This window comes from Portunus trituberculatus, chromosome 21 (genome assembly GCF_017591435.1).
Source record: "Portunus trituberculatus isolate SZX2019 chromosome 21, ASM1759143v1, whole genome shotgun sequence".
Taxonomy (NCBI): Eukaryota; Metazoa; Arthropoda; class Malacostraca; order Decapoda; family Portunidae; genus Portunus; species Portunus trituberculatus.
Genome location: NC_059275.1, coordinates 9,322,486 through 9,349,484, shown reverse-complemented (window position 1 = coordinate 9,349,484; position 26,999 = coordinate 9,322,486). Strand labels below are relative to the sequence as shown.

The window sequence follows — 26,999 nt, the reverse complement described above, 5'->3', positions numbered from 1 at the left end:
TGTAAAACCTTATGCTTTATTTTTGTATTTTAATGATTGTTTTTTTTTTGTATCAAAGTGGGATAGAGACAGATTGGAAGTCACCATTGAAGGAAAAGACGACAGCTCTGAAACGGAGACAAGATTTTCACTCTTTGGACAAATTCTCACCACCATTGAAGGCTACCATGAAATATCGTATGCTGTTGATTTCATCATTGGCTCTAGTAGTGCTGATATTCATGCTACGGCAAAGTGGGAGGGACACTTTTATAAGATCACACTGAGTGGTATGTTATGTTAAATATTTTATGTGCTATTCAGCAGAATCATTGAAACATGCTTTTGTAATGTCTGATACAGTTATCATTCTAGTTTTATGTAGATTTCTAAGCTCTTCCTATGTTGGGTTTCCTACACCTTTATTTGCTTATGTATTTATTTACTTGTTTATCTGGTTATGAACTTGGTTCAGGCTAAGCTGGATGTGTCACAATTAACTTTGAGATGTATGTGGGATGGAAGAAGGAAGAAGAGTGGTTGGTGAAGAAACTGGATTGAATGTGTAAGGAAAAGACTAAAAATGAGATAAATATAGGTAGATATGTAAAGAGTGTTGGATAGGAGAAGGAATTATGTGCCGTATTATCATAGTGCATATAGCCAGAGATTGGTTGGGAAGAGTCTAGCAATAAGTGGTGGTGTTGTGAGGAAAGATAGGCTTGTCAGTCCCCACCTTTCCCTGGTGCACATTATTATCACTATATCCTGTGAATGTTCCTTGTGGGGTTTGCTACTGTGACCATCAACAATCAGTGCATTTGAAAGAGAGAGAGGGTGTGGCACAGTTCTTGACCACACCCACTCCTCTTTCCATCCCTTCCTCCCTCCCTCCCCTTGACCTCATGATCCAGTTGGAGAGCAGAGTGCCTCGTCTCTTGTGGCATCCCCAGGAGTGAATGGTGACTTGATATATGTGATAGTGGGATGTGCAAGGCAGCAAGTGGTGTGAAGCTGTGTTTGGGGCCACAAGTCAGTCAGTATCCAGGGGACAGAGATATACACCTTAGGGGGATACAATGTAGGTGTAACATATGTAATGAGACAATGAAAGTTAAGGCACATGCATAATTAGATGTGTTTTTAATTATCCATGGTTGAATATGGTAGCTTGTGGAAGTTCTTTTCTTTACTATCAGGAAGTTTGATGTTTTAGGCACCATGTACAATGGATTGGAGTACCTTCGCCTAGGAGTGAATGTGGAAGGTGACCACCGTGAGGAGCCCCTGGTGACGGCATCCTTCCGTGTGTACCACGACCCAGAAACCTTAGAGGAAAAACTTTCGGTGCGTTTTTCTCTTTGAAAAGTTTATTCGTGTATGTGAATCATTCTCTAAGGTAAACATTTAATTTCTTTAGTAATGAAATGCCTCCTCAGTGTTTAGGATATATTTCCTTATTGACTTTTTAGTGAAGGATATCCCATGGACCATGTATGTAACAGATTTTCCCTAGCAGCAGCAGTACACCATGTTTTTTGTCCTTTTCTTTAGTAGTCAGAGGAGTTCGAACTGTCAGGTATGAAGAAAATGTATAATGATATTTGTTGACAAAGGTTGCCTAAATCCATGCAATAGAAAAAATCTTCCAGTTAGTTTTGTAATGACGATTATTTATTTTATAAGAATTTTGAATCAGTTCAATATTTTAATATGATCTTGTCATGTGTATATTTGTTTGCAGATTGTGTTAAGGTGGCCTGAGGAGGAGGTGCTGGTGGACGGCCAAGTGGCAACATTGCCGTACCGCTTCAAGGCCGGCATTGAAGTGGAGTCAACTTTTGAGGAGTTGGAGAGAGCAGTTATTGTTCTTGGCTTTACAAAGGACACTGTTATGAAGGTATGATTGCAATCACTTAAAGTGGATGAACTGTGTTAAGTAGAACACTGAATGAGGGAATAAGAGAGGGATGAATATGTAGCAAGCAAGAGCAATTGTATACAACAGAGGTGAAAAAAGTTTAACAGCAGCTATAACGGCCTCTGGTTCATCTGCTAACACTATTTCAACACCTTTTTCACAACTATATTTCCTAAACTTCATCATTTTGTTCATTGTTATTTTATATCTACAGGTAGTCCTCAATTTATACGGTAGATGTGTTCCAGAAGGGACCACATAAAGTAAAAATCGTATAAAGTAAGGAATGAATACCAACTCCCTAGACTTTTTTTAGTATAAAAGAGCGGACCTGAGCTTTGTACAGTACCCCGAGCCCCTTTCCATCAAGCAGCCACGCGATCCTAATGAGCGTGACTCCCAGCACATCCACTTCGTCCCTTGGTTGAACAGCCTCGCCCTCCAGAGCGAGGCTCAGGGGCGTCCTCGCACCACCACCACCACCACCACCACCACTAGACTTTGAAGGATGTGTTCAAAATAAAATAATCTTTCACTGTACGTATACATTTTCCATTAAACACATTTCTGTTATGCTTATTAATGCTTTTATTAATAAACTTACAAAGACATAAAAATGACTATGAAAATGGGAAATGTTTAAACACAAAATTATTTTATTAGTACAGTAGCTACCTTCTTCCTCTATTTTGCTGCTTCCTCCTCTGATGTGTCACCATTGTCGTCATCTGTCTCCGATTTTGTTACTACTTGACTTGGTGTGTGCGGTACGAAGAAGCTTGTTATCGATTGCTGTTTTTTCTTTTGATGTTTTTCTTTGAGAAGAACCTTATAGCTAATTCTCGGATCTTCATTGCATTACGTTTTATGCACCTTACCATGGCTTCGTTCATGCCCAATGCGGTCTGAATAACACTATTTTGCTGGCCTTTTCTGCCCTGTCCAAAACTTCCAGCCTTTCCTCCAGTTTATGTGTCTTCCTTGCTCTCTTGGGCATATCGCTGCCAGCTGGAGATGCAGAAGGGCTCTTGGTAGCCATGGTAAACACTGGGCACGAGAGAGTGTGATGTTGCCACAACCACGCATAGGTGAACAATGAGCCTGCTTGGCACGCGGCCAGGGTGAGAGGGATGCGGGCAGCGGGAAACAGCTGGCGGGCGGGAAATCGCTGCACAAATTTTAACTTTCTTGAAACTGTATAATTCTGAGGAATTCATACAATGTGATGAATAATCCCTATTTTTGGACACCGTATAACTCTGAATTCATATAAAGTAAATTCGTATAAATTGAGGACTACCTGTAGTTCCTTTTTTTACAAACTGTGATGCATCTTCCCTTGCTAAAGTGCAGTGCCTTCCAAGATTGTGATTGAAATGCTTATCAGTACTACATCAAATGTGAATAATTTTTGTCATTGCATTTCAGACTGAAGCCAAATTGCAATGGAATGATAATGTTGATGCTGGCTTTGAGCTGCTTGGTCAGGTGACTTCAGTCACAGACTTCTTCATAAGTTGCACCATACTCACACCTTTCTCAGGATTGAAGGTTTGTTACTTTACACTTCAGGAAGCTTGAAGCTGTAGTTTGTGTATACTTATAGAGTATGAGTCTGTCTGTATTGTTCCAGGTCCAAATGATATCTTCAGCTTCAACTTGTGCTCACACAATAATTATTTTTAAAGCTGTGAGAACATGTCAGTACTTATATTATGCATGAAAATACATATTAAATTTCTGAAAATCAGGTAAGTAATGGAAAATAAAGAATTTGTGATAACTGTAAGTTTAGTATTAACTCTCTACTCTTTATTATGAATTGAAATATATGTAGTGAAGTAGTAGCAGTAATGCCAGCCAATAATGCCACATCTTCCTCATTCTCTCCTTGATGTCAAAATTTATTAACAAGGGTAGTTTTTCTTCTAACCAAGACATATTGTATTTTTTTAATTTCAGATAATAAAGGGTGAATTGAGAAACCTATTCCAGTTACAGCCTCAAGTTCGTGTCCACCCAAGAATCTACGGCCAGTTGGGAGATAAAAAGGTATTAAAAGTAGCTATAAGATAATTGCTTTTACTTCCATCTTATCTCCATAAGCTTTTTGGTCTTGGGGAAAAAATGGTGAATGAGATTAATCTTTAGAAAGTTAAATTTTGATTTGCAGTTTCCTTATTTCTGTATATTTGATATTGACATATTTAGTATATTATTGCAGTATGGACTTGGAGCACGGTACGAGCAGGGTGAGTTGCCTCGTCTGCGTGTGGCCTTAGAGCTGTACACTCCACTGCCTGAGCTGCACACTGTCTTCCTGGACGTATGTGACAATTCAACGGTCTCAGATATCAAGTATGGGCTTGTCATGAAGTACGGGCCCACCAAACACCTGAGGATTGATGTGGATCTAAAGGTAAGATGTTTCATGTGTGTCATATGGCTGGCCATCAGATTAGGTCTTAATGTGCAATTAATATATTGAATATATTGTACTGCCAGCCAGACTGTGTGTTTTGCCAGAGCACTTTTTTTTATTTTTCATCTTGACTATATTTCAAGTTCACAGTTTGTGATATATTCTGTAAAATGAAAAAAAAATACTTAAAAAAAAAATTATAGCAAGATTCATATGAATGAATGCATATAAGTAAGCATGATTGAATACATTTGTTCATATCTGTGATGAATGATAGTAATATCAAAAGTATGTGGTTGTAATAACAGTGATTACAAATGAAGTGATCTCCATATTTTCAGAAATTGCAGATTAAATGCTCTTCTTATTTCCTTTTATTAGGAGAAGCCTGGTGGGATGGAGGGTCAAGCCGTGGCTGCCTTGCCATTGCAGTCTCTGGGTGAAGACTTAGAAGATGCCACACTGGAGGCCTCAGGGAGCTTCCTCTGGCTACCTCAACCCAAACTGGAACTCACACTACTCTCCCAGTCCTCTTCACTCACTAAGGTGTGTATCTCAGTACCATTCTTAATAGTATAGCTTTTTAATTTTTGTTTACTTTATTTATATTTCAGCAATCCTTCAAAATATTTTGCTCATCTTTTGCAAACAGTATCCTTTTCACTTAGCACTTTCTGATCACCTGGAGCTTGCTTGTAACTCAGATATTGGCTTGCAAGTCAAAGCTAAAAATTGACTGAGTGATGGCTCATATCTTTGCATTTCATGTAAGTCAGGATGCTTGTAACTCAAGGTTCCACTGTATATAGATAGATAGTGATGTCAAATGATGAAGCTTGATGGAATTTCAGGTTGAAGTGAAGGCCAGTTTCAAAGAAGAGGTTGAAGGGAAGCTTCAGTTAACTGTTACAACTCCAGTGAGTGGATATGAGAACCTGGACCTTGCCATTGAGTATAGCCTTCCTGTTGATGAGCAGCCAGGACACTTTGATGGCAGGCTCAACACTTCTGTCAACACTGAGTTCCACTTGAAAGGAACTGGTACCACCAAGGAGTTAGAAGCATCTTTTGTTACACCATATGAACCTTTCAGGTGAGGCATGTTTGTCCAGTTATAAAACTGAAATATTACTAAACATACTGTATGCATATGATGATTTACTATTGCTGTTGTATAGGGCTAAGTACTTACAGCAGTGAAATGTGTGTGCCTCCTTAAACCAACTACACAAAGTTATAGAAATAGCTAGTGCAATAATTCGGGATTTCTTTGCTCTTGTGGCTGTGAATTATGTGCTGCAACTAGTCAGTGGCCATCTCATGTGAATGAATCTTAAAGTAGTTTTTCACATTAACATGAATTTCCTAAACCTAATGAGTCTTCTTCATTACCTGGAATAACATACAGTATACAAAAGAATACACTTTTGCTGTCAGTAGTAAAGTATTTATATTTGTCATTCACATTTGAATTCATTGAATGCAGTGTTGGGTGTATTTGTATCAACTTAGAAGTTATTCCATTAGAAATCAAAGTACTTTCATTTGTACTTGAATGTTTAAGAAAAGTTTTTATATTCTTGGTACAATAATTTAAAATATTTGTTGTTTCTATTGTATGATTGTCTCAGTTAACCATGTAACTATTGTCTTTTGACACAATGGAACTTTCAACTGGTTGAAATGGGAATTCCTCTGAAGTGAATTTGAATCAGTTGAACTTTGATTATCCAAGCCTTTCTCATGATTATGTGTGGTAGCACATTTTCACAAACACTCTTTCATACTTGGTTTTGTTCTTCATTGTTCATTACGTACATGATTTCATGTTTATATTTTGTAGGTCCAGTTCTGTTGCTTTCCATACTATCCATACTAATGCAGTTCATTTAAATAAATCCCAGAAACGGAAATTTCATGTGGAAGATGACATCCCTTGATGTTGTGAAATCTCGGCTGGTGGCCAAATTCCAATGGGAGAACAGCAACATTGCTCTTGATGCTTCAGTTAAATTCCAACAGAATTTCATCCAAATGGTAAGTTTGCTTGAAACTGTGAACAGTGGAAACTCTTTGCTCTACATCAAATATGTGTTCTGCTGATTTAATGAAACCAAATTTTAGCATACCTACTTAGATATTGACCATTTTAAAATGTGAAATGTTAGTTGGAAGGAACACTGGAGACACCTTGGGAAGACCTGGGCCATTCCAGCATCCGCCTTGTAGGACAGCCTCAGGAAGGAGGCTACAAGAACCAGCTGGTACTACGGGGCACGGAAACTACCTACAGAGGACACCTCTTTTGGAAGTACCGCGATGAAAATGATTGGGATGTTGATATACAGGTTAATTCTTACTTTGAAGTTTGTGAAGTAGTGAAACATTGGTACATCAAAATTTTATAATTAAGAATCTATGATAACAAAGCAACTGTTCTTTTTCAATAATACATTGCAGTACTTTATCCTGAGTTACATTTGGATTAAAGTGTGTGTGTGTATGTTTTCCGCAGGTTGAGCCAGAGAACAGAGGACGTGGAGGAAGATACACACTGCAGGTAGCTCTGACAAATGTGGGACATAAACCTTTCAAAATAGGTCTCCGTATGAGCACACCTCATCAAGGCTTCCAGAATCTTGACTTTCAGCTGATTCTTCAGTGAGTTTCAGATTTTTATTTACATGTTGATGATTTTTACACTTTTGTTTATATAAATTAATTACTAATACTCTGGCACAATTCAACAAAGACATCCTTGTTTACTCCTCATCCACTTTTGTCTTATTTTATCTTTCGTCAAATTATTATATCTTTCTTCTTATAATTTTATTTGTAGATATTTCCTCTTAATTTGGTCTCTGATAATCATGCAATATCTGGCTTGTTATCTTTTAGAATATCACCTAGTTCCAATATACAGTAGGTCCTCCTTATACGGTACTTTGTTATCCGGTAAATTCACAGTTACGGTGTTTGGTAATTACTACTCTCGATTCTATTTACAGTGAGAAAAATTCACAGATATGGTATCCGCTCGTGTTTTGTTTACACAGTACCGTAGTGCCACCACGCCACCACAACAATCAGTCTCTTCCCGCGTTTCCCACTAAGCACAAGTGAAATCCTTATTGGTATGTTTTTTTGTGGATATTATTATCACGACGCACAGTGACACACCCATAATGGCCCCAAAACATTCTGCAGACACTGCTGGAGTTGAAAAGGCAAAGCAAAAGAGGAGCAGTATGACATTGGAGGTAAAATTAGATACAGGGGATTCAATCAATTCAATGGGGTTAGGGCGGTTTTTCATCGGCCGAATCAGCGTTTATTCGAATTGTGAAGCAATTTTTCCCATAAAATACTTAAGAATTATGGGGGATAGAGACCAACCTCTAGCCTAGACCCCCTGAAAACATCACTATAACCTCTAAAAAACACTAACTTAGACTAAATCAGTATTATTAAAAGCTTCATTTATATCTAACTTTTATTATTAAACACATTAAGGTGCTGTACAGTACATTTTTGGAAATAGAAACACTTGCAGCTGTCTCGCGGTACTTGTCCTTGTTCTTCCAAATTGTTGATACTGTTGATCTAGGGACACCCATTTGCATTGCAATGACATTGTGAGCTATACCTGCCTCACACTTTCTAATAAGCTCAAGCTTATCTTTGAAAGGCAGGAAATTGTGTTTCTTAGGGCTGGGGCTGGAGGTGGCTCTCCATCGTCCAGAGTTAGATGAAACGCATGTTTTCCTCTAGCGTCAATTTTTTGTCAAATTAAGATCTATGGTTTCTAATTAACACTTTTATAATAAAATTAATTTTCTTGTTAATTGGAATGATGCTATAATCTCAAATCAATAGAATCTTGATAAGTAGATGTAAATTTATTTGTATATAATATATTTTTTGTCGTAGCCTAACAGTGCAAAGTAGTTCAGTTGTTTGTTTACATTTTTCTGGGACTGCGACGTTCCAAGGCAGAACTTCCAAGGAACAGCTGGCCTAGATGAGCAGCTCTGTTGTTTATGAATGGACAAAGCTGTCTGAAGAGTTTCTCATAGAGATCATTAAAGGCCAAAAATAGCAATGAAGAAAATAGCAATGGCTTGCTTGGGGGTGAAAGGCTGCTATGTTTGTTTACAGTTGACAAACGCGACAAAGGCGGAAGCGAGTTTGTGTGTGATGACCAGCGTTAACAAAAGTTGACAGTCTTAAGAAAGCTGACAGAAAAAGTTGACAAAAAAGTGCTTGTGTGACGCTGCCTTAAGTGACGACACAGGGTAGCATCAGTGTACACTTTTGCCTGGCAGGTTTGTGGTGAATTTGGGGTGGCGGCGGATTTTGACCGGGTGGGTGGCGCTCGAGATATGAATGTTGAATTGGCGAGTCAGTCGCTCGAACCTTGAGGATTGGTATTAATTAACTGAGTTTGAATTGGTGATAATTCAAACTGTGAATGGTCGAATCACGAAGATCCCCTGTATTTTGAAGAGGAAAGAGCAGGGAGAAGGTACGTCTGCTATAGGTGAAAACTTGGTTCTAGCCCGATCGACAGTCTGGACAGTGTTAAAAAAACATGAGGCTATAAAAAAAAGCTGGGGAGAATGCAACGGATCTGCAGAGCAAATTGCTAGCTAGACACCGTGAGCCAACAATGGATAAGATGGAAAGGTTGCTCAAAATTTGGATCGACAACCAGAATCATCAGAATATGGGTCTGTCTTTGAATTTAATCTGTCAGAAAGCATTGTCCATTATTGAAAGACTTAAGGTAGAAATGGGAGTGGAAGACTTTGAATTTAAAGCAAGCAAAGGGTGGTTCGATAAATTCAACAATGTTCAACTCTCCATATTATCAAGATAATGGGTGAGGCTGCTAGTTCTGACAAAGAGGCTACAGACAAATTCAAGCCAGAATTAGGAAAGTGCATTAAAGAGAAAGGCTACAGCAAGAAACAAGTTATGAATTATGATGAAACAGGACTTTATTGGAAGAGGATAACCAGTAAGACCTACATTGACAAGGAAGAAAAAAGTGTGAAGGAGTTTAAAGCCTCTAAGGACAGCTTAACCCTGTTACTTGGAGGCAATGCAGAAGGGGATTTGAAGCTAAAGCCACTCCTTATATACCATTCTGAAAACCCAAGAGCATTCAAGGGGTTACTAAAACAATACTTACCTGTGGTATGGAAATCAAATCCAAAGGCATGGCTGACCACTTCAGTGCACCAGGACTATTTCACACCATATCTGTCTACAACTCTTAAGGAGTATGCATCAGCTAACAACATTGCCAACCGATTCTTACTGATAGTTGACAATGCTCCCAGCCACTCAAGGGCCATGGAAGACTGGGCAGAGAATATCGAGGTGATGTTCCTCCCCCCAAACACCACAGCTCTTATCCAATTGATGCATTAGACAGTCATCAAGACATTTAAAGCCTACTACCACCAGCAAACCATGCAACAACTGATAAAGGGCACAGATGGGCCTGGCAAGCCCACTATCAGAGAATGGTGGAAGTCATATAACATCAAGCATGCCTTAGACAACATTAAGTCATCCTGGGACAAAGTGAACTTGGTGTGGAAGGAAGTATGGCCAGAATGTGCACATGACTTCCCAGGCTTCGCTGAAGACGACATCGGTGCGATCAGAAATGACATCGTAAATCTGTGCCATAGGGCTGACTTCGATGAAGTTGATGATGATGATATTCAAGACCTTTTGGAAAACCATGATGAAACTCTCTCAAATGAAGAACTTATAGAGCTAGACAAGGCATTATAGGAGGCAGAAAAAGAGGGAGACAAGGAAGAAGAACCTGTGCGTGGCCTGGACATCAAAACTTAGAGAATGTCTCGGTGGTATCGAAAAAGCCCTGGAAGCCCTGAAGGAACGTGACCCAAATTCTGCCAGGAGTAGCAAAGTGGCTCATGACATAGAGAAAAGTGTCAACATTTATCAAGAAATCTATGAAAAAAAATAAGAAACGCCAAACAGTCCTCCTTCTACTCGTTCTTCAAGCCAGTCAGACATGCCGTCCCTGTCACACCTGCCGACCCTGCTACAGCTGGCCCTTCCACATCCGCTGCCAATGGTTCTACAGCTGACCCTTCCTCCATATTCCCTTTCGTCAAACCAGTCAAATGTGCCGACCCTGCTACAGTTGGCCCTTCCTCCATGTCCTCTTTCTTCAAACCAGTCAAACGTGCCGACCCTGCTACAGCTGGCCCTTCCACATCTGCTTCCGACAGTGCAGATAACAATGTGTTTGAGGGTTTTGAGCCTCCCGCCTCACCCTCATCCTCATCTGCCCACTCAGTGGAAGATGAGTAAGGGCTAAAATCCCTACTGTCCCTTAGCTTCAGGAGGGACATCATCTGATAGAATACGTGGCGAGTGAAAGGTGAATAGAAACATTTTCTGTTTATTTCTTTTGTACAGTATGTACTTTACATGTTTTTATATGACTATTTTCTAGAGATGTACCGATGCATCGGTATTGGTATCGGAATTGGCGGTATCGGCCCATTTTTAGGGTATCGGTATCGATATCGGCTTATTTTATACCGATACTTCCGATACCTATAAGGAATTTACTACTTAGTGATATATTCGATATAAGATATTGATGACACCAAATTAATATAATATGGCGTATTAAGTTTCCGTGGTGATTACCATATGTCATAGAATACTGTTTTCTGTGGTAATAAGCCACAACCTAAAAATTTAGAATAAACTAAACTTTTTTCTATTTAATTGAAAAGATTAGTGAAAGCTCATGTTTCTGAATTGGTCTACTAATATCTAATGAATTAATATCAAAGGATGTCAGATTTAATTAAAGAGAAACATACACAACAAAATGAGTTTCTTTTGCTAATATTTTGTGTCTGTTTTACAATTTTAATAATTTTAAAAATATTTTTGATCGCCAAAATATTGTCAATAAAATTAATAATGAAAATGCACAAGACCAAATGGTCGCTAAAGGAGTAAGAAGTAAGAATTTAAAATAACTGACAAGAATCAGAAGACTGAGAAGATATTCATTCCAATTACTGAGTAATTTACCTTTGCAAATGGCTTCAAAAAGCTTCTAGAATTGCTCCTATTTCACAAACTTTCTCAGAAGGACCTAAAGCATCCCCCAAAACAAAGCCTCCCATCTGATAATGCTCGCCGTCCACCAACTCATCCTGGTGTCCAGTGCAGTAATCACTATAAGTAGTAGTATCGGTATCGGCCCAATTAGGTGGTATCGGTATCGGTATCGGAATCAGCCAAAATTTTGGTATCGGTACATCTCTACTATTTTCATATATTTTCATGTCTGTAGGGGTGACTTTCGACGTGCTGGAACACATCCCCTATTATTACTTGTTATAATGGGTTCGGTATATGGTAATTTCGATTTGCGGTAAGGTTTTCAGGAATGCATATGTACCATATAACGAGGACTTACTGTACTTGACACAAGCTCAAGCTCATTTATATTCATATACATAACCTTCAATGTATTACATTTTGTGTGCATAACGTGTATGGTTGCATGTTTCAGTTTATAGTACTATCAGTAGAAACTATCAAATATTTACCATACTACACTGGAATATTTTCTCCTTCAGGCGATCTCAAGTTCCATACAGTATGAGAGTTGAGTGGGACTTCCCTGTGGGTGCTGGCACCATTGTAATTGACATCATTCAATTATCTTTTGATAAGGTAGAATGTAAAACTTCCCTCGTACTAAGAAAGCAAGCAGGCTCTCATATTTCCTACATGGTGGACCTGAACCTCTCCAATGGTCCATCCCGAGATATGATTGATGTTGCAGGAAGTGTGGAATTCAAAAGCAACCATGAATACTGGGAGTAAGTTGGCTCATCTTTTGATATCAGATATGGTCAATTAAAACAACATGATGGGAATATATTCACGAATAGGAAAGATAATGTGTATTCTTATTTTGTGTTTCTTTTCTTGTTAAATTTGAAAATCACAGTAGATGTGCCCTCCTTTTTTAAGTGAAAGCTTGAGATACCTGACACTGGTTGATTGAACTTTTCTTCTTTGCTTTCATTGTAGTCACCTCGTGTTGAGAGGAAAAGTGCGACAGATAACAAATGATCCTGGAGAGTTGAGTCTGTACCTAATGTGGCCAAGACTGGACCCTATTACTTTCATAGCTCATGCTGAACACCAGAACACTGGCCACCATCTTATCATTAAGCCTCTCATCTCCTTGAACCTGACCAGTGCTCACTACAACTTCAATGGAGAGGTAAGGACCTACAAGTCTTCAAGCAAGGAAGATACTTTGAAGGAAGACTATCAAGGATATTATGCATGTCTTACTACTAAAGCAACACATCTACAAGTTTGACAGTTCAGAAGCTTTTCAGGGTAGCAATAAAATCAAAACAGTTTACCACTTTGATAGTATTATATCTAGAATTTTCCAAAATTGTTTTATGGTAACTAATGGTTTCCAGATTAGACACATGTTATCTCTCTCTCTCTCTCTCTCTCTCTCTCTCTCTCTCTCTCTCTCTCTCTCTCTCTCTCTCTCTCTCTCTCTCTCTCTCTCCACACAGGGCCTTATTTGCTCCTGTATGGTGTATCTCTCATTTATGGGGCACCACTCACACATTTTGTCTTGACAGCATGAGTCAAAAGCTTTTCATATCATTGACTCCTAATAATTGATAAAGGCACGTAAGTATGGCTTTACATATTTTTTCAAGCAAAATGTTTTCCTGCTTCAAATTATTTTCTTTTCCTACAGATGCTCAGGCAAGGTCAGCACCTCAACCTGACTGGAGTACTGGATTGGAAGCGAGAGTTTTCTGAACCCCAACAGGTGCATCTTTACTCCGGTCTTGTCTTCAATGAAGGAAATGTCAGTGGACAACTAACCTTGAGTTTGCCCATGGTGGAAGGATGGCAGGACATCAAGGCTGACCTGTTTTATGAGACCCGTGAAGGGAGGCACTGGTTTAGGTGAGACCGATGGCTTTCATTGTGAAATGCAGCAAACTGCTTTATGCCCATCATTTTATCATGATTGTCTCTCTTTATGTTTATCTCATCTGCACAGATCATTTAATCTTTGAACTGTGAGGACATACTATTTTCCTGCTTGCATTACATTATAAGCTCTCTGTATAAATACCCATACAAACCAATAAAAACTAATGTTATATAACTTTCTCTTGAAGTCTATATCTGGAAAGGTGTCCACAAATTTTCAAAAACCAAGCTGTGCATTAGTTAATGTCTAAAAATGTGACACTTCCAACTTTCTGCCATCATGGATTTTCATAACATTTTTCACTCTTAGATCTGTTTTTCAGTGTATGAAACATGATCCCATGCCCTGGATTCAAGTTTCATCTTCTGTTTTTCACTAAAACCTTAAAATATAGATAAAAATGGTACACATAATAAGACGTGAGATGAGGAAAAATGTGTTCTATGATAGCTGTTTGAAGTAAATGGAAAGGTGTTAAGGTAGTTTGTTAATTGTTAATATCTTGTGTTATTGTATCAGCATGTTTTCCATTCATATAAATAGGATCTGTACAGTATGAATATATTTCCAGGTCATCCATGGTGACAGGATCAGAAGTTACAGCATTGTCTGGCAATATGCTGGCACAAGGCTTTCCAGCTACTGAAGGCACCATCAATGTCACCTCAACCTTAAAGTGGGAGAACCAACCACTGACTTTTAACTTCAAGCAGGTGAGCTTAATCATTAGTAAGAAGAGACACTAACTTTAGTTATTAAAATGTAATGTCCCTGTTTTGGCATTTCTAGGAACACAGAAAATTATCTGAAGGCAGGATTAATCTTGTGCCATGAGAATTATGAAACAGGTTGGAGGATTGGACCTCTGGCCAGTTGAACAAAAAGAGAGCACCTCAGATGTCTGAACCATGGAATTCACTAGTCCCAAGATTAGTGTGGGGCTTTTTTACTCTTGGTTGTTACATGGCCTCCTCTTCCTGCATTTAGATAATTTTTGATCTAGTATGTCAATCTTCTCTATATTGTGAATGTGCATTTTAATACCAAGTTTTCAGGCAGAATGTCGGGTGTTGCTTTCCTGGACATGTAAAGGCATGTACTCTCACACCATTTATTTGTGATACATTATATAATTACAATATGTTATGCAATGTCAACTTTATCAACTTTATGAAAAAAAAGTGTAACTGGATGTTTTAAACTACAGGATCTCAATGACATTGGTTACAATGGAGATTATCACCTTGAGTGGCCTGTCAGGACAGATAGCAGCTCACCCTGGATGAGGAGTCCTGTGCAGGCTTCCCTCAGGCACCGTTTCCTGGAGGCTGGCCACGGGGGAACGTTCAAAATAACTCTCAAGCGCAAGGATATTGATATTCAGACAGACTATGGCTTCAAGGCAAGTCGTTTGTTCAAATGTATACAAATTTGTTTTTAGTGGCAGTTTGTGATAGGTATAGATAGATAGAAATGAAGAAAAACAGGCTAGCTGGGTCACCATTTGTTAACCACACTATCCTAAGATTGTTCACAAAATTATAAACAAAGTAACAAATCTTGGAACGCTTACAGGTATTTCCTGCTATCTAATTCATGGTTATGTGGTATTTCATTTTTACGATAATTGTTCTTTACTGCCCTGTGTCTGCTACATGATTGGATGTGTTCCCTTTTTACAACATCCTGAGTACGCTCATTTGCTCTGCACACAAGTACAGTGAAAGTAAGAGTAAGAGGCATACTCCTTTTACCGTCTGATTCTCCGAGATTGACTAAACAGCTCTGTGTTCATATATTTTTCCTTTAGGCACTATGAAATTTTGGCAAGATTTGCAGTATTTTCACCCTTTCTTCACACCCATTACATTTTTTCACAACATTTGCTATTTCTCAACCATAGTTCTTTGCATGTTAAATTTCTACTTCCAGGAAAAAAAAATTGTTAAAATTAATCAGTAACTCTAAAGGAAGATGCAGTGTGAACTTTTCATGAGTGAAGAGACAGGATAAGCATTGAATTTGAAGTTTTCTAAAATATCTAAGTATTCTGTGGTAAAAATAAAGATAAAGATTTGAATTTAATGATTTTTGAAAATTTAGAAATATCTACATCATTACTGATAGTTAATGATTATTGATTATTGCCAATAAGGTTATCATTAATGGTGTATCAGTTATTGTGATAAGTGTTTTCATTATCTTGCCCAACTCTGTTGGTTTGGCCAAGTATTGTGTCATTTATTGCTGTCAGATTATTACTAGAAGACATAGTAGTGTGAATGAGATTTGCTCCTGATTATTTTGTGTGTAGTTCCCGGCCACAGGGGACGTGACAGTGGAGCTGGGGGCCACCTTCCAAAGAGTCGTCAAGGTGAAGGTGAAGGTGGACCGTATCACTGCTGTGGTGGCAGAAAATGTAATCAAGCAGCGTACATCCTTTGAGTTCAGCAATCCTCTTTGGCCATTAGGTGTTGCTTCTACAAAGGAAACCAATATAAAAAGCTCAACAGAATTAGAGGTAAATACGTATTCTGAGTTGTCCTGCCATTTCATTGATTTAATAATGGGTTATTTTGTAGATATCTGTCTATATCTTTGTGTGGTCATATGATTTGTGATTTGAGGTAGGGGCAATATTTTGGAAAAGTAGTACTAGTTTTTTCTACTTTCTAGTGTTAAGTCTTCCTATGAATCTTATGGTAATTATTCATATTAGAAATCCCCCTCAAGAAAAGTTAGTCTTGTTGTTATTTATATTTTCTACTCAATTATCATTATCACAGTATTAAGAATGACTTGTTTTAATGTACTAGATATGTACTATACTTACCTTAAGACAGTCCAGTTACTTTGACGAAGTTTTAATTAAGAGGAGATCGTGTTTGGAGACTTGATATTAATTTATAGAATTATGAAGAATGTGGAGGTGCTTGATAGAGAAGACCTAATAAGGTGTGATATGCAAGAGGACATGGAAGGAAAAAAAATAGATACCTACAGAAGAAATATGAAAATTAATGCATTTTCTGAGAGAGAGAGAGAGAGAGAGAGAGAGAGAGAGAGTAGTAGAAATATAGAATGAAGAGGATGAAGAAGTAGTGCATGCAGAGACAATAAATTTATAAGTATAAAGATGGGGAGACTTACCGGAGGTCAGTTGATGTATGCTTGGAATTTTACAAATATCACCTCTGCTTTGGGGGAGGGCGTTCACATGAGATACCGTCACACCTTGCCGCGCGTCAGACTTTAAAGAGACGATCACCCACGTGAAGGGCAGTGTAGTGCAAGAAACATAGTAACCAGACTTCACCACGGGGAGGGAGAGGAGGGCATGTGAACGGGCCCCCCACAGCAGAGGTAATATTCGTAAAATTCCAAGCATACATCAACTGACCTTTGGTAAGTCTCGTATACTTATAAATTTTACTTCATCCAATCACCTCTGCTTGTGGGGTAAGGCGAACACATGAGGTTTTAAAGCCACATGGGTGTCAAAATAATCGTAATACCAAGAACCATGCCTCGGAAATTAAGAAACCATAGCCAGATTACGTGACGCAAAATTTATTCCACGTAAGAGTTTACAGAGATCACAATGTCTGCATTACCCCGAAGTGCAACCATCACCGCCCAAGAATATACCCAAAAAAGAAAATTTATAAACACAGACAAGTACATGAACATTCACGCACATATTATTGGTCAAGATGCAAAACCACCTCTTGAAATGTATCAGAAGTGTTAACAATTTCCTTGTCATAATGTCTAGCGAATGTGGACTCATGAGCCCAACCTGCTCTTGCCAAAATAGCACTGACAGGCACCGCCAAAGCCTTCGCTCTCGAAGCCGCTGCTGGCCTCACACTACCTGCAGTGAAAAGCTTGGTGTCAATACCTGCCATTGCCAACAGAGTTCTTATCCATCTTGCTATGGTGTCTTTAGTAACAGAATGGTGAGGCTTTGTAAAACTAATAAGTAACTTATCAGAAGTCAGATGGTTAGGCCTGAGCTTGGTGACATTAATGTAGTGCCTTGGTGACAGAGTGTTACAGACACAGAGGCGTGCATCTCTCCTATAAGCTGTAAAGGTCACACTTTGTATGTTAAAGAAGGCCGACACTGTTTGACATTGTCCCCAATGGGACAGTGATAGAAGAATCTGACATTCCCATACCATTGAGCAAGAGTAAGTGAAGTGTTTGGGTTCTCACAGCCTGAGTTAGTGCCATTAACATCACAAGTTTCAGGGTAATCTCCTTTAATGTGAGATTTGTCAGAGGATGCATAGACCTTAATTGCATAAGTACTGGCTGAACATCCCATGTCCTGTCATATCGTGGCCTTGGAGGACGTAAGTTGAATACCCCTTTCAAAAACCTATTTATTAACGGAAGTCTGCCTGCTGGAAAACCATCGACTATAATACCCAAAGATGATAATGCACCTCTTGTTGTGTTTACTGAATTGTACCCCACACCTCTAAGAAATGAGGCTGTCAGAAAATTGATGATGTTCATCACAGTGGGATTAAGGGGATTGATGTCCCCTCCATGACAAAAGTGTGTCCACCTCCTGATGTGTGTAAGGTACTGTTTCTGTGTGCCAGGTTTCCATGATGCCATGATGATACACACACCCTCTGCCTGTATGCCCTGTTGTCAGAGGGATCCCCTGAGAGAAGGCATGCCATCAACTGCGTGTGACTCAGGATGGGATGGCATTCGGCTGATGACGGATGTGTCAAAATGTACCTCAATTTCCATATGAGCTGGGGATGATCGATGAGCATGCGTAGAAGCATGCCCATCCAAGGCTGTGACGTCCAAAGAGGAACCACGATCCACCCCTTGACTCTCTCCGCCCGAATTTTCTGGAGGCACCTAGAAATTAACGAAAAAGGAGGAAAAGTGAGAAGGCATTGAAAAAGGCAGCCTCTGGGTCTGGCTTCCACGAGCAAAATGGAGTGACCTGTTTGTTAAGGCAGGATGCAAAAAGGTCAATGGAAGGGGTCCCAAATAAAGCACAGAGCAACCTAAATGTAGGCACATCCAATTTTCATTCATGCCAGCTATTAAATTTTTGGGAAGCTGCATCCGCAACAAGGTTGTCTTCCCCTGGGATGTGAGAGCAGGTCACCCATACGCTATGTTTGATACACCACTCCCAAATCATGACAGCGACGTCATTGCAAGCTTGAGATTTTGTGCCTCCCATTTCATTGATATAAGTGACCACCGTGGTATTATCACAAAAAAACTTAACATGCTTATCCGTCAATTCTCGTTCAAACGTCTGTAAAGTAAAGAGAATCGCTTTAAGTTCCAAGGCATAGCAGTTTCCTCCAAGGACCACTGACCGCCTGTAGATTGTTGGTGCAGACTGCCACCCCACCCTACTGTTGAGACGTCTGTGAATATTACAATGTTAGGCCCTGATCTGAAAATGTTCTATCCTGCACTGCTGCATTGCTGCACCACTAAGCTAACTCAGATTTCATATTCTCCGAGATAATCATCATAGCATCAAAATTCCCTTGGGCAGTGTGTAATGCATTAATCTTTGCTGTCTCAAGGTGTCTATAATGCAATTTCCCTAACGGAACCGCTGAGGTGGCTGCCACCAGAAGGCCAATGACCCGAGCCACTTGTCTGATTCGTGCGACATCCTTACCCATGAGTGCCCCACAAGCCTGCACTAATGTCACCACTCTGCACTCAGGAAGGGAAATTTTCATGGTTACAGTGTCAATAATATTCCCCAAATACTCAATCCGTTGAGTTGGGACCAAAACAGATTTGTCCACATTGATACAGAAACCCAGTTGTCGTAAAAGAGCTAAAGTGTCCTGCACACATGCCATACAACCTTCCCAAGAGCTATTACAAATAAGGGAGTCATCAATGAAGCTAGTAATGGTGTAACCCTTATTCCTCAAAGTGGAGTAAACTGGCTTCATGAGCTTAGTGAAAATTCTGGGGCCTTCAGAAATCCCATTAGGGAGACATGTAAATTTATAAACTGTCCCCTGCCAGGTGAAACAAAGAAACTGCTGCTGCTCGTCAGCAATCTTAATGGAGTAATATGCATGTCTTAAGTCCACAGAAGCTAAATAGTCCCCTGCACTAATAAGCCTAATGGCCTGCTCAAAATCCTCCATTTTAAAATGTTGATATGGGATATGTAAATTAAGGTCCTCCAAGTTCAGAACCATCCTGTACTCCCCATTCTTCTTTGCCCTGAGAAAAATGGGAGAAATCACTTGCTCCTCATGCCTAGTTGTGACTGTGATGACCTTAAGTGCTAGCAATTTTGAAATCTCAGCATTAATAATAGCTTGTTCCATTTCATTGAAACGGTACTCCAAATTACCTGAAAAAAGATGTCTAATTAAATCCACCTCAATGTTAAGGTGACAATGCTGAACATAATCTAAAATTACAGGGTCACTGGTGATCTGACGCCATGCACCAACAAACTTATGAAGCCTGCCACCTTCAAAACTCTCACTTGCCTGGATTACCGCCGGGGCCTGGAACCGGCCTGGTTCTTGGCGTTTTTTGGCACCATGTCAGGGAAACCAGGAGAAACCCGTGGACCATCCTTAAGGCCACGGTTCCGAAACCCGTAAGGTTGGAAGCGGGAAGAGAAGCCTTGGTATGCAGCACCTGGTCCTGAGCCCCTTGTCCTGTTGCCAGGAAGACGCCACGGAAACGATGTCTTCTTGGTCGTAATCGTGGACTTGAGCTTAGCTGACTCTTCAGTTGCTTTACACTCTTTGAGATATCATCCCCAAAAAGGAACCTAGTCATTGGTACCTTCTCCGTGCAGAGATGACTAAACTTCTGGTTCAATTCACGCTTCATCACATACCGTCGTGCTAGGTTGTTCCTGAAGTTGGCATTACCCAACAAGGCCAGAGCACCATTAAGAACCCAACCTCTTGTGCCACCACTGAGTGCTTCTCCTCTTGAGCCACTTTATCCAAAGTCAACAGTGACTTAGTAATAACTGAAGCTGCTCACAGAATGTCCTTATTAACTTCCTTCAAGCGGAAGTCAGTCCTCCTGGCATCAAGCCGTACAGCATCCAAAATTTCTGGGTTGCACTCAACAGGCGCCAGTGCAGGGCAATTGGACAACCTCATCACAGACTCATCCTCACAGATAGCTTTGTGATCCTCCTCACGCAGTCCATTCTCAAACACAAAGTTCACAATGTCAGCCACTGTACTGTCAATCACCCCAGAGACAACTTCAGGCGGCCCAAAAACCTTTGCACATTGATGCAATGGCCCCAAGTCCGTGGATAACGGGGCAGGAACCCCCTCCTCATCGCTGGCCCCTGCCACAAACCCAGAGAAGTTTCCAGGAGAGGCTCCACACGGAAGTCCAGAAGATGGGCCCGCACCATCATTGACAACAGGTGAGCAGGGAGAAGGCGCCAACCCGGTCACTACCAGCGCCCGCAGGGGAGAAGCAGCACCTCTGTCCGCTTTGAGCTGGTTAACCTCCCTTCTCAGCTCAGTCAAAGCCTCCAAAACAACGTCCCACTGGGCAGTAGGGGCCGAATCCTGCGTAACAACTGGCCGGGGCATGAGGCGGCACCAGGCATCCCCCTAAGCCAGGAGCCCGAACGAGACGAGTGCTTTGACACTCTCCCGCTTGCTGTAAGATAGGCATCCACACCAGAGCTGCCGCCAGGGTCCTGGGACACCCCCCTAGCCCTACTGGGCGCCAACGAGGGGCTGGATGGCAAGATGGGCCGCTCGTCCGCCGAGTCGGAGGACGCCATGGGAACAGCTGTAACACCAAGACAAACCTTACCATGTCCAAATAAATATAACCACGTAATATTCCCATGGACATCACTAACCGCTCCCTACTGGGATTACGGATAGTAGGCACTGTACCTGCTTTGACAGGTGACGTGGCCTCGCTGAAAAGCAAACACTGGAATGGGAGACAGCACCTCCCTACAACATCCGCCTGATGTGGCGCGGTGTAAACAACTGACGTGTGGCAAGGTGTGACAGTATCTCATGTGTTGGCCTTACCCCACAAGTAGAGGTGATTGGATGAAGTAAAATAAAACACATACACCTCAGTTGCACCACTGGCCACATGTTCCAGCTGCTGCCAACACACCTCACCTCACCTCACCACACTGTACACTAACAAGACTACAAGCAAGTCTATCAGATGTACAATTACAATAAATTAAGCAAAGTACGAGTATTTTTTTCTTTCATTTGACAAATATGCTATGAATATTAGTTCACCTTGAATAATTATTGCCATGAAAGCTGTATGATTTGCCTTCTGTTTTTGTTGGCTATTTGCACTTTCCTAATATTAGTACTTATGGAATATCTGTTTTATTTGTGCATTTATGTTTCCTCCAGAACTGTATGTATGTGCAGTATAGATAAAGTGTTTCAGCAAGAACAGTGTTTGGAAAACATTTTGAATTTACTTCTATATTGACTTATACTGTTAATAAACAGCAACTTAATTCTTTGTGTTTTGACAGACAGTGACCACTCTAGAACTGTACGATCTGCACGACGTGTCCCGTCGCATCACTGTCACTCTCATCCGCAACACAGCACAGAGCAAAAGGAATTCAGTTATTAAAGGTAGGTCATGTTACCCTCTCAATATGTAACATCTGCCACTGTCTTCAAGTTGAAGAGGTCTACCTTAAGCTTCTTTATCTGCCTTCTGACACATTTTCTTTTTACAGTGAAAAGTTTTGGCAGAGAGATTTTCATCAACATGGGATATGATTTCACTCCTGGAAAGTTCTGCATAAACTTTCTACTGTCCTGGGCAGAAGATAGGAAAATTGAATTTGATATATCTTGGAAAGATGTGTCTAAGGTACAGTATGTGTAACACTTTTGTTTTTCATAAACTATAAGCCATGTGTAAAGTTTTTATCTTTAACAACCTACTTTATGAAAGAAAATTTGAAAATTCTACCTCCTTTGTATTTATTTATGTAAAAGAATAGTAACAAGAATTTAATTTTCCTTATTTTTAGCATTTCTGAATAAATAATTATGTTTTACTTTTCAGGGATTTTCTAAAGAACAGATCTTGAAAGGAAAGTTCTCACAGCCATTTAGAACTGTACTTCTTGATGGCTATTACATGCGCAATAACAGAAATATTACAGCCTTCCTAAAATTCAATTGGGATGCCATGAATCCAAGGTAATGACCTATTGTGTGATGGGTGATTGATAAGTTTTTACTCTCCATAAAATTGTAGCTGTTAGAGTCATACTTTTCAACTGAAGATATTTGATCATGAACCAGTCCTTAGGTCTCACCATTTTTACAATGCCTGCTAAACACATGCAGTAAATCGTCCTTATACGGTACTTCATTATCCGGTAAATTCACAGTTACGGTCTTTGGTAATTGCTACCCTCGATTCTATTTAGGGTAAGAAAAATTCACAGATACGGTATCCGCTCGTGTTTTGTTTACACTGTACCGTATCGCCACCACACCGCGCGGCCACCACAACAATCAATCTCTTCCCGCATTTCTCACTACACACAGCGTGTTTTTTTGTGGATATTATGAGTAAGGGGTGAAATCCCTACCATCTCTTAGCCTCGAGAGGGACATCATCTGATAGAATACATGGCAAGTAAAAGGTAAATAAAAATATTTTGTTTATTTCTTTTGCACAGTACTTTACATTTTTTTATATGATTATTTTCATGTATTTCATGTCTGTAGGGGTGACTTTTGATGTGCTGGAACACATACCCTATTACTACATGTTGTAATAGGTTCAGTATATGATCATTTCAATTTGCAGTAAGGTTTTCGAGAACACATATGTACCGTATAGCGAGGACTTACTGTACACTCCAAGAAGTTGCTAGAAGGAAATTAAAAGTACTGGAATAAAAAAAAAAACCACAATAATGTAGTTTGATGGATTACAGGAAGTAAATTTTTGTTATTTTCTGGATGGGCTTTAAATCTTATCAGTCACCCTTGTATTATATCAAGTGAGTAAGAAACTGTAATACTTCAGTATCACCCCTGACATACTGAAATAATTCAAATGTACAATAAGAATCTGAAAATCTACACTCTTTACTAAATCATCCAGTGAAGAAGTAGTTATTGGGCAACTCCAGTGGACTGACGAAAGCACCTGGGACAAAGTGGTTCACAAGTCTCATGTCAGCCTCTCACACCCTCTTCTTCAAAAGGTCAGACCAAATACTCCTCACATATATATATATATATATATATATATATATATATATATATATATATATATATATATATATATATATATACGGTACAGGAGAGAGAGACCCACAAAAGGACGATTATCTTCATTATATCCGCTTCACAACGTTTCGGGAAAGTACATGTCACATCTTCAGGTACAAAAGGGGGCTGTAAAACCACACGTAAAACGTAAAAAAATGACCAGACGCAGTAGTCCTGCTACTTGTTCCTCTAACAGGTAAGTGGGGAGGGCGACTGGCTTACCAGTATTTATAGGCTCCTACTCACTAGATGGCAAAATCTGATTGGTTCACTAAGAATTTCCTATCCAATACAAAATATAGTACAAAATTCTAATCTGTCATAGCTAATGAACAAAAAGAGAAAAATTTAAAGGATTATGTACAACAGTTAGTCTATTACAGAAATATTTTAGCCTGAACGAAATACTCAATGCTGATTGGTTGAAACAAAGTACGTACAAATAATGACACTATCTCACCAAGTTCGAAAATATTAAGAGAAAATTAATAATTTGGTGGCTATTTCTGTACCATTTAACTCTGGCTTCTCTTTTACAACAAATAAAGATTCCGCTATCCTAAGGTCTGAGTTACAATATGCCCTATACTTTATGTTGAAGTCCTGATCAGTAAATGCATGATTACATTGCAATGTGTGTTCTCTTATATTTGAGAAACTAGGCTCAGTGATACGAGCATTTGTTCTATATGATACTCCCAAGTGCTCAGAAATTTGAATTTTAAGGTTCCGACAGGTGGAACCAATATACCGTGACATACAGTCCAGACATCTAAAACAATATACAATTTTTGAGCACAAAGGAGTAGGAATAGCATCTTTAAATTTGAATAGAGAACCTATGGTATTTTTATTAACAAAAATAAATCTAAAATCAACACTCGGATTTTAGATTTATTTTTGTTAATAAGAATACCATAGGTTCTCTATTTAAATTCAAAGATGCTATTCCTACTCCTTTGTGCTCAAAAATTGTATGTTGTTTTAGATGTCCGGACTGTATGTCACGGTATATTGGTTCCACCTGTCGGAACCTTAAAATTCAAATTTCTGAGCACTTGGGAGTATCATATAGAACAAATGCTCGTATCACTGAGCCTAGTTTCTCAAATATAAGAGAACATACATTGCAATGTAATCATGCATTTACTGATAAGGACTTCAACATAAAGTATAGGGCATATTGTAACTCAGACCTTAGGATAGCGGAATCTTTATTTGTTGTAAAAGAGAAGCCAGAGTTAAATGGTACAGAAATAGCCACCAAATTATTAATTTTCTCTTAATATTTTCGAACTTGGTGAGATAGTGTCATTATAGTATAGTTAGGAGTCGTAGGTTCATATACGTGTACGTACTTTGTTTCAACCAATCAGCATTGAGTATTTCGTTCAGGCTAAAATATTTCTGTAATAGACTAACTGTTGTACATCATACCTTTAAATTTTTCTCTTTTTGTTCATTAGCTATGACAGATTAGAATTTTGTACTATATTTTGTATTGGATAGGAAATTCTTAGTGAACCAATCAGATTTTGCCATCTAGTGAGTAGGAGCCTATGAATACTAGTAAGTCAGTCGCCCTCCCCACTTACCTGTTGGAGGAACAAGTAGCAGGACCACTGCGTCTGGTCATTTTTTAATGTTTTACGTGTGGTTTTACAGCCTCCTTTTGTACCTGAAGATTGGATATGTACTTTCCCGAAACGTTGTGAAGTGGATATAATGAAGATAACCGTCCTTTTGTGGGTCTTCTCTCTCCTGTACCGTGTACACTATAGACGCCCTGTTTTTCAAGTCGTGTATATATATATATATATATATATATATATATATATATATATATATATATATATATATATATATATATATACAGTAAAGTCCCGGGTTACGTCGGTCTCGAGTTACGTCAAACTTGTAGTTACGTCAGTCTACTATAAGGCAATTTAAGATAAAATAAAATGAAAATTTATAAATCGTAAAGTGCGGGTTTTATTGTTATTGTTGGTGGTTGCCCGCCACACCGCCCGCCTCACGCTTGAATACAATAACACCCTGCCTCAGTTCCACCACACCATTGCCCCTGGCAAGAGTGTTATCCTACTTCTGCATTTACTGACTCAAGTTCTTAGTATCTTGCTCAATGGCACTAAAGAGAAAACTTCTTAGTGACAGCAGTGATGCTAAGAAAAGGAAAACCATTATGCTACAAGAAAAAGAGGACATAATTAAAAGACATGAGAAGGGAGGCAGCAGCTGTGTGTGAGGGAGTGAAGAAGAAAATGGGAAGCCCGTTACCATGACAACGGGGAGGTTGACGACCTTGAGGGCTCGCACACCCATCACAACAATAACAACTCCGGAGCCTTCGTCTGGGCCACACGACACTCGCAGCTGACTTGCAGCCTGTCTGCTGATCCCTATTGCCCTTTCCTATTGCATTTCCTGCCCCGCTGCCCACGCTTCTACTCCCAGCGCACTGCACTATGCTCCCAGCTGTCCACCCTGGGGGTCACAACATTCGACCTGCCCACCCTCCTGGCGGCCTCAGGCGTCCACCCCTCTCAGCAACCTGCAGTCCTTCGCATTCGTGGCCCTAATCAACAACAAAAACAAGCTTGTGTTTCATATTCCTACATAGTTTTAAATAATATGATAATATAACCTTTAACTTACCTGAATGACCATAAACAATGATTGGTTGAAAACTCAATAATATGCTTTGAAATGTACGGAAACTCGAGTTACATACAAAATCGACTTACGTCATGTTTCAGGAACGTAACTCTGACGTAAACCGAGACCTTACTGTATATATATATATATATATATATATATATATATATATATATATATATATATATATTAAACATTTTTCTGGTGTTTCGTTAAAGATAGAATGTGTTCCGTAGAATAGATTGCAATACTAATTGTTTATTTATAATAGTTCTTGTATTCCACTTCACTTTTCATTGATCTGTGTAGGATATAATGGTGTGGGGAGAAGTGCAGCATGATGGCCTGGAGGAACTCACTGTTGAGGGGCAAATGGAGTATTCTTCAGATCCAATGAAGAACTTGAAATTGGAGATAATCATGTTGAAGGACAAAACTCGTAATGATGCTTTGGTGATCAATGAGAGAGCAGTTCTCATGCATCCTGCAACCAAGTGAGTATGAGCTACAATTTATATGGTAGGAGGATGACTTCCTTGTGCACAGCAGCAGGCCTGAAGGAAGGTATAAGGTCTAATGAAGCTACTATTTGCTGATGACACAGCTCTCCATCTGTCTGACTTCCTCCTGTAA

General features: G+C 39.5%; 1 protein-coding gene across 1 annotated transcript in view; it reads left to right on the top strand.

Annotated features, from left to right (window-relative positions):
• Positions 1 to 26,999, top strand: part of LOC123507001 — a 118,705-nt gene that overhangs the window by 42,855 nt on the left and 48,851 nt on the right. The window contains exons 37-58 of the mRNA XM_045259497.1: positions 59 to 269; positions 1,196 to 1,326; positions 1,724 to 1,879; positions 3,329 to 3,451; positions 3,863 to 3,952; positions 4,125 to 4,319; positions 4,704 to 4,868; positions 5,174 to 5,415; positions 6,227 to 6,359; positions 6,491 to 6,670; positions 6,838 to 6,983; positions 11,975 to 12,220; positions 12,435 to 12,630; positions 13,135 to 13,349; positions 13,952 to 14,093; positions 14,588 to 14,782; positions 15,695 to 15,901; positions 21,917 to 22,022; positions 22,130 to 22,266; positions 22,465 to 22,601; positions 23,521 to 23,623; positions 26,676 to 26,860. Coding sequence (XP_045115432.1) covers positions 59 to 269; positions 1,196 to 1,326; positions 1,724 to 1,879; positions 3,329 to 3,451; positions 3,863 to 3,952; positions 4,125 to 4,319; positions 4,704 to 4,868; positions 5,174 to 5,415; positions 6,227 to 6,359; positions 6,491 to 6,670; positions 6,838 to 6,983; positions 11,975 to 12,220; positions 12,435 to 12,630; positions 13,135 to 13,349; positions 13,952 to 14,093; positions 14,588 to 14,782; positions 15,695 to 15,901; positions 21,917 to 22,022; positions 22,130 to 22,266; positions 22,465 to 22,601; positions 23,521 to 23,623; positions 26,676 to 26,860 — 3,641 coding nt within the window. The remainder of the gene's footprint in view (positions 1 to 58; positions 270 to 1,195; positions 1,327 to 1,723; positions 1,880 to 3,328; positions 3,452 to 3,862; positions 3,953 to 4,124; positions 4,320 to 4,703; positions 4,869 to 5,173; positions 5,416 to 6,226; positions 6,360 to 6,490; positions 6,671 to 6,837; positions 6,984 to 11,974; positions 12,221 to 12,434; positions 12,631 to 13,134; positions 13,350 to 13,951; positions 14,094 to 14,587; positions 14,783 to 15,694; positions 15,902 to 21,916; positions 22,023 to 22,129; positions 22,267 to 22,464; positions 22,602 to 23,520; positions 23,624 to 26,675; positions 26,861 to 26,999) is intronic.